At 37.3% G+C, this 7,113-nt stretch overlaps 1 protein-coding gene across 2 annotated transcripts; it reads left to right on the top strand.

The window, feature by feature from the left end:
* The first annotated feature begins 3,810 nt into the window (after window positions 1-3,810).
* Window positions 3,811-7,073, top strand: LOC138925683 (uncharacterized). Of its 2 annotated transcripts, none has more exons than XR_011441880.1 (3): window positions 3,811-4,073; window positions 4,153-4,470; window positions 6,842-7,073. XR_011441880.1 is itself a non-coding variant. In XM_070276591.1 (3 exons), the coding sequence occupies exons 1-3, from the start codon at window positions 4,178-4,180 to the stop codon at window positions 6,980-6,982; spliced, it is 375 nt and encodes a 124-aa protein (XP_070132692.1). In that variant the 5' UTR covers window positions 4,147-4,177; the 3' UTR covers window positions 6,983-7,073. The 2 variants fall into 2 exon arrangements, 1 of the variants encoding a protein (XP_070132692.1); XM_070276591.1 differs by lacking the exon at window positions 3,811-4,073 and having other exon boundaries at window positions 4,147-4,298; window positions 4,348-4,470; window positions 6,852-7,073.
* The last annotated feature ends 40 nt before the right edge of the window (window positions 7,074-7,113 follow it).

The following is a 7,113-nucleotide window of genomic DNA, read 5'->3' as shown; positions in this document are numbered from 1 at the left end:
GATCTGGCACTGGTATTTAAGCAGAATTTATGTATTCCAACAAGTATTAAAGTTAAATAAATTAAAAAAAAAATTATACATTTTGTTGTAAAAAGATGAATCAGAATTGACTCCAACATAATTGGAAAATGCGTATTTTTTTTTAAATACATTAAAATGTCTTAAATACCTCGAAATATCTTATGTACCTCATAGTGAAATCTTTAAGCTTCACGGCGCGAGCTAGGAATTTATTTCAGACACATGGTTTCATGGTGAAATTTTCTTAGAATTCTTCGTAGATTCCGATTATGGGGGACGATTTTTGCGAAAAAAAATTGACCCGCCCTAATATGTATATATATATAAACTTTTAAACTTTAAAACACAAATTGGAGACGTATAATTTCCAAAATAATTTAAAATCTACAACAAATGAATAAGTAAATAATTACTAATTTGAGCTTATATATGTATTTAAAATGACATTTGAGTTTGGCCAAACGGCATCGGGCTATGCAAAGTTTTTCTGGCACTTTTTACACACATATGTAAATACATACGTACAATTTATTATCAGCATTGCGGTTTAAGTGCACTTAAACTTAAGACAAATTTAAAGACTAAATTAAAGATAAAATAAATAATAAATCTATGGTGAAATTTTAAATTTATATTGTCTGCCAACGAACTCTAAAGACTGGTAAATTTTTATTGGCCGCTCTTTATGAGCTCTCGTACGCGTTAAATACAGCGACGTCCTCGCTTATGACTGCAATTGGTACACCCCTGCCAATTTTTAATACATCAATTGGAGTTGAAAAATACTCCAAATCAATTAAACCTAATAAAATAAAAATTAAGAGCAAAGTCCGGCTAAGACTAATTAAAATTCAACCACCTGGCTTTGAAAAAATTATTTTAATAAATAAATAAATTAATTAATACGCTAAAGAATTTAAATTGCATCTGGATCTACTGCTGAGGTCATCTACTACTACCAGAAGAGGCGGATAAGTCTTGTGGACACCTGGCTGCAGCTGACATATTATTTTATTTATAGATACAAGGATAATAAAAAGCTTAAGAGAAAAACAACATGTCCCATTAAGGCTCCCCTCTATCTGGCTCTGCCAAATCTGATCAGACTGGACCCGCCCCCGCTAATGTAAAAACTCTCACCCAACAGCGTAGCCACTTGTAAAAAAAGGGAACTGTTGTTTAAGTTATCGTCCTAGTGATGCCCATGTTTATCGAAAGCCGATACCGCCTTTTCCCGCCATGTAATGTGGTGAGTATCCGGAACAAAAGTTACCCTCTGGGGTAATACTCCGGATGCTCTCCACTCCTCCACACTCTGTAATTGTGGCCGTTGGCGGCGGTCGACCTGTAAAAGTCCCTGTTGAAATTGAAATTGAAAACTGAAATGTATTTTGTTAAAAGTTAAGTTAAAGACTTAAAGACTTAAATTAAAGCGCCATCTTTCCATCTTGTCGACTGCTGCCCTACCAGTGCCCGAAGCGAGCGCACTTTGATGACCTGGGCTCTGCGTGATTTTTACTGGACCTGAACAAGGGGCCTGCGCACTATGGGGAATTTGACCAGTTTTTGTGACAAAAATGAATAACTCTGCTCGGAGCAAGATATTTGACTTCTGTTTTTTGCATGGGGCTATATTGACCAATATCTTTTACCAATAGAAAATTAAAGGGTGTGGCACCGCCCCTTTTTTTCTTAGCTAATGTAAATTGCTGCAGATTTTTAGAGTTCTAATTAACTAGTTCATTGACAATATTTGGTTTTATTTGATAGAAAATAGTGGGCGTGCCACGCCTTTAACAATGTATTACAGTTTTAAGAATAAGGTCCATTTAAAGCATCGTTTAAAGCATTTTTTTTGTTGCCTTATTCTTCTATCCAAATTTACTGAAGAAATGATCGGATCAGAAGTATCTGTAGCTCGCTGAAATACGTCTGTTAGGTTTCCAACCCTACCACATTTTCTGGCGTGATGCAGCCGATCAGATTTGTAAAATGTATTCCGAGATTCCGCTCCTTCCTCTCCAAAATAATCAATAGGAAGGACAGTGTTTTCAATAATTCACTTCCGTGAATTAGAATTTTATGAACACTTGCCGTCATTGGCAATCAGGGGTATTTCTCAATGATTATATCGGCAGTCCTATAACAAAAGGGTTGAAATTTTGAAACAGCAATTGGCAGCTGACATGAAAGGCATATCAAATTATTCGAAAATTTGAAATGAGCTGCTCATCGATGCCAGTAATGTTGGAAAAAAACATGAGGATCGGAAAATGCTCGCCGAGCAGTGTTACCATCGTTGATACTGCCAAAATCCTCCAACTTTCGGTTCATCGACTTTCAATGAAAGGTGTTCCCAAAATAGGCCTTGGATTTCCTTCTTTCTCTGAAGAACCTCTTCCTTATCATTTGCCCCAAAAATTCTCCATTTCTTTACACTATTTTTATACCCTGCATGCAAAATGAATTTAAATACTCGAATCCAGCTGTATAGAGGACTTAATCCGTAGTTTAAATGGGTGACGATTGGCACAAATGTGGAACACTTGTAATTTCTATTATTGAGAAAGTCAGATGGTGTGACTCCACAATTGGGCAAGCTTGAGTAGAGTTTGTGCATCAATTACTGTTAGATACAAATTAAACTTAATGTAAACAAACATTAAGTTTGTTAACTTTTCAAGATAATTCACTGGAAATAACTTAGATATTTGGTTTTTAAAGTATTCGTCTTCCTTTAAAACGCACTCCTTGCTCTCTTTGACGAATTCCAACACTAACTGCCTACAAAATTGAATTGATTGTGGGGTGCGTTTATTCCATATTACATTTTCCGCAGCATCTAGAAGCCGTAAGGGTGTGACTGTTGTAGCAAATACATTGAAGCCAAAGTATAGTTCTCCCGAGTGCTTCTGATTGTAATTGAATTGCCCAGAGCTTCCATCAAAGCCGTAGCTAAAAATCAGTTCCGCCGATAAAAACCTTGTACCTTGGTCTTGCATAATGTTCTCGACAACGTCAACTTGCAAATCAACGAGTCGTCTAGCTGTGTGGACTACAAGACTCTGCAGCGTTACTTCAGCTTTGTTATAATTTACTGAAAAATCATCAGGTCGGCACATTTTTTTTTGGTCTGCAGCGGTCTTGTATAATGGATATATATCGCTATATATATATATATATATATATGGATATATATATTTTGTAATATTTTGGTCCAGAAGAAGAGCTAAAGCCTCATTAGGGGACAAAGCTTCTGGCTTTTTTTTCGGTGCCGTTATGGCTTGGCGCATGCATTTAACTTTTTCTGGACATATCGAAAAAAGCTTAAGAATACTGGCAAGATCAGCTTGCTTATTTTTTCGTGCGGCTAAGCTTGCCGCATGAATAAGCACACCTACATTTCCATTTTCCGACTTTGCCAGATCTGCAGCGTGCCTTCTGGGAGATATATTGCCCTTCGCATTAAAAGGCAGCGTTGGCCAACCTACTGTCTTCTTTTTTATAGGAAAATTATACATGTTTTTAAATTTAGACAAACTTCATGATTTCGTCGAAAATGACTTAAATTATGTAGCAGGATTGCTACTTAGGGTATGTATATATTAGCTATAAGTGTATTGTATAACTGTAAAGTATTAGTGTAAGTCGGTGTCGTTGGCTGTTGTCGGTTCTGGCTCTCTCTCTCTTGTGCTCTCAACGTTCTCATTGCTCTTTCAGCGAGTCAGTCGAACACCAGCAGCGATCCGAAGCGGATCTAGTCAAGAATAATAATTAAACTAGAATAAGGAAAGTGTTGGTGTTTTACTCCAGGGACATCGTTATATCCCTACAATTATAAGAGCAGCTCTTCCACATTTGTGCACGTGGTCTACGTCATCGTTGTACTCTTCAAAATTCACTCCTGAGATGGAATCTTTCATAAAATTAAAGACAGCATTCTCCTTCGCGACTTTTCCCTTTGCTTTGAACCACTTCGCAAACAAATCTGTGTTTGCCAAATTAAGGTTATGTCCTAAAAATGAAAAATTCTCGCAAAATCGGAAAAAGAGGTATTAAAAATTACATTCATTCGAAGAAGAATTTAATATTCTACAACATACAATACGTTTCGTGGATGGACTCTTCTAGACTCACTTTAAATCCCTTATGGAACATGAGACTTCATCCAAAATATGCATTGGCAAGGCTACTTACATTTTTGCTCGATTACGGGGACAACACGATTTTAATCTACAATGACGATCGCAAACATATAATACAAACCACACAGATTGGTATTCATTTAAAAAAAAGTTGTTATATTGTTCAGATTTTTAATTCTAGCCTCTCAAACTTTGTTAACAAAAGCCTGTGCTTTGAAATTGCAACAGCTGTGCTCCTTAGTAGTCAGCAGTATCAACTTGGCCCCCATCGCAAGCTTCCTGCCGAGCAGCCGCCCTTTTAACGGTAAGTCATGTCCTGCCAATTGTAATGTACCTGCTCTGTTAGGTTAGGCTGTTATGGTAGCGGTCTCTGTTAGGGTTGGTAGCGGTCACTGTTAGGTCAGCTAACAGTCGCTCCCAGGCACTTAACAGCGAAAGGAAACTAGAAAGTGCCAAGGAGCGACTAAAAAGGGAAAGGCGAAAGGTCTAGGGTAATGGGTGCCAGTCGAACGGGCAATGGTTTTTTCCCATTTGAAACCTGGAGCTCTGAAGTCATATTTAAATTTGAAAATTTGTGATATATGATTTTTGAGAACCGTACTATATTTGTGGAAGTGAACCGTCCTAGTATTGGCCGAGTTTATTCTCGGTAGTAAAGAAAGTTTATTCTCCCTGAAAAATCAGGGATTATATCACGAAGGGTAAGTGGCGCTAATCCATTGCCCTGTTGCGCTTATATGGATGTGTTAATTTTTTTGGGATAGCATCGGCTGCGACTGTGGGTCGACAAGCACTGTACAGTGCAGAGGAGGACCGAGGAGAACGCCACTTCAGTAGAAAACGCGGTTATCAACTCGGCGGTCGTCGGACGGCGGTCGGCGGCGGTTTATCCTTCCCTTTTTTTAATGTTGTTTAATGTAGTTTAATGTGTTTAACGTTTAATGTGCTTAATGTGTTTAATTTAATGCGTTTAACTTTAATGTATTTAGCGTATATAACTGTCTAGTGTAACTATTTCTATTGCTCGCTAAATAGTCAAAGCAAAGATTATACAGTACATAGATGGGACATCTCATACAAAGAAAAATTTTCTATGGCGGGTTCCAGCAGTGGAACCCGCTGGAACGAGCGGGTTCCATTGCGCGACAAGTTAAGTTTGAGAAATTTTTCGCGCGACAAAGAATGAGGAATAGCCGAGTGGTAGAGTGTTTGGCTGGTGTGCAAAGTAAAATGAGTTCAAACCAGGCTCGGGAAGTCCATTTTATTTTAATTTTAAATCTATTTATATTATATTTTTATTATTTTAATGTATTTTTCTAAATTTATAATCCAATAAAAAAAAATACAAAATTGTAAAATCACCGTAACAACGCCTCAGTTCGTAGTGGAACCCGCTGTAAAAATGTATAAGTGCGGGTTCTACGGCATTTTGGCAGGCCGCCGTCGTGGAACCCGCTCTCAAATGTTTTAATTTTTTCCGTCGTGGAACCCGCTGTAATAATGAAAACATTTGAGAGCGGGTTCCACGACAAACGGCTGGCAAATGAGATAGGGAGAGAGAGAATTCTATTATTAGATCGTAACATCTTTGGAACGATGAAAGTTTGAAACGTTGTAACCGAACCAATGTAAGAGTAAAGAGATCAGAAATATCTTTTACTATCCTTACTCGTCAACTCTGTTTTTGCTATAGATTCTAGCGCCTCCTTTAACACCAATTTTAAGTATAATAAAATCAACTTCGAGGGTAGCCTAGATGGATAATGCGTGGTCCTTATTCATGGGGTCCTGGGTTCGATTTCATTAGCGGGCGGTTGTTTCAATTTTGATCAAGTTTTAGTTTTATGATTATTTTTAGATTTACTTTTATTTTTTTAATTATTTTTTTTTTATTAATTGCATTCTACTACAGTTGTAAAAATAAGTGACGGACGTGTCGGATGACGAAATACCGGAAGGACTCCCTTGAAATTTTATTAGCATTTTATTAGCGGGACATAATGAAGAATTAAACAATTTTACAATTGTAAAATTAAAGAAAAATATTACAATTAAAAAAAAAATAATAATAATAATTATAAAAGAAAGAAAATGTTCAAAGTCCTAACGAGGATTTGAACACAGAAAAATTGCACATAGAGTAACTACTCTATACATTACGCTACCATCCTGTCTTGATCTGCATTGATCAAAAATACAATTTGTTCCACCAACTACCACATCGGCGCATCGAAAACAGAAACGCGAAATTGAAATTGAAATTTGGAAGCCAAAACATTTTTACTCCGTCGTGCGAGCATTCACACATACACACATAGGTTCACATTTTTGTTGACGGATACATGTAAAGAGTTCTAAAAATAGAATCGTATGCATGTGCGTTCCGCCCTCACCAACAAGCTCGACGCAAAAAGTTGACCGTTTTGGGCCCTGATGTCCCATCTATGTACTTTATAATCTTTGGTCAAAGCCAGAGCGCTGCTCAGGCACGTCCGCACTGCTCGACGACCGCCAAGCAACTCGACGGGGCAGTGGCGGATATCACAAAAACAAAAACAAGGCCGCACAGCGGCAACAAGGGGGTCCATCCCGGTACACCAACCACTATGCTTATTTTACAGTGATTCTTAGTGGGCTATTGTATGGTATAAGTTATAAAAAATTACAAAATTCAGTCTTTTTCAGGTCAAAATACGCGCATGCCAACACTCCTACTCATCCAAGGATCAGTGTCCCAATACCGTAATTATTTGGCATCATTTTTGCACTGTCCTGGAAGGCGGGTGAAGACTTACAACGTTAGGCACGAGAATTAGACTTAAGACTATTGAATTTAGATTTAAGTGGAAATTTATCTTTACGTTAATAATTTTTAGAGTGGTTGGCATATAAACAAACGATTCAGGTTAAACATGACAAATAAAAAATGCAAAAACAAAAATGAAAA

Source organism: Drosophila bipectinata, chromosome XR (genome assembly GCF_030179905.1).
Source record: "Drosophila bipectinata strain 14024-0381.07 chromosome XR, DbipHiC1v2, whole genome shotgun sequence".
Taxonomy (NCBI): Eukaryota; Metazoa; Arthropoda; class Insecta; order Diptera; family Drosophilidae; genus Drosophila; species Drosophila bipectinata.
Note: the sequence above shows the minus strand (reverse complement) of the source record. Positions and strands in the feature narration are given on the sequence as shown.

Coding starts and splice junctions, on each gene's coding strand:
- LOC138925683 (XM_070276591.1), top strand. CDS start 4,178: ATGAGACTTCATCCAAAATATGCATTGGCAAGGCTACTTACATTTTTG. Junction 4,299..4,347: donor AATACAAACCACACAGATTG/GTATTCATTTAA, acceptor TTTTAATTCTAG/CCTCTCAAACTTTGTTAACA. Junction 4,471..6,851: donor GAGCAGCCGCCCTTTTAACG/GTAAGTCATGTC, acceptor AGTCTTTTTCAG/GTCAAAATACGCGCATGCCA.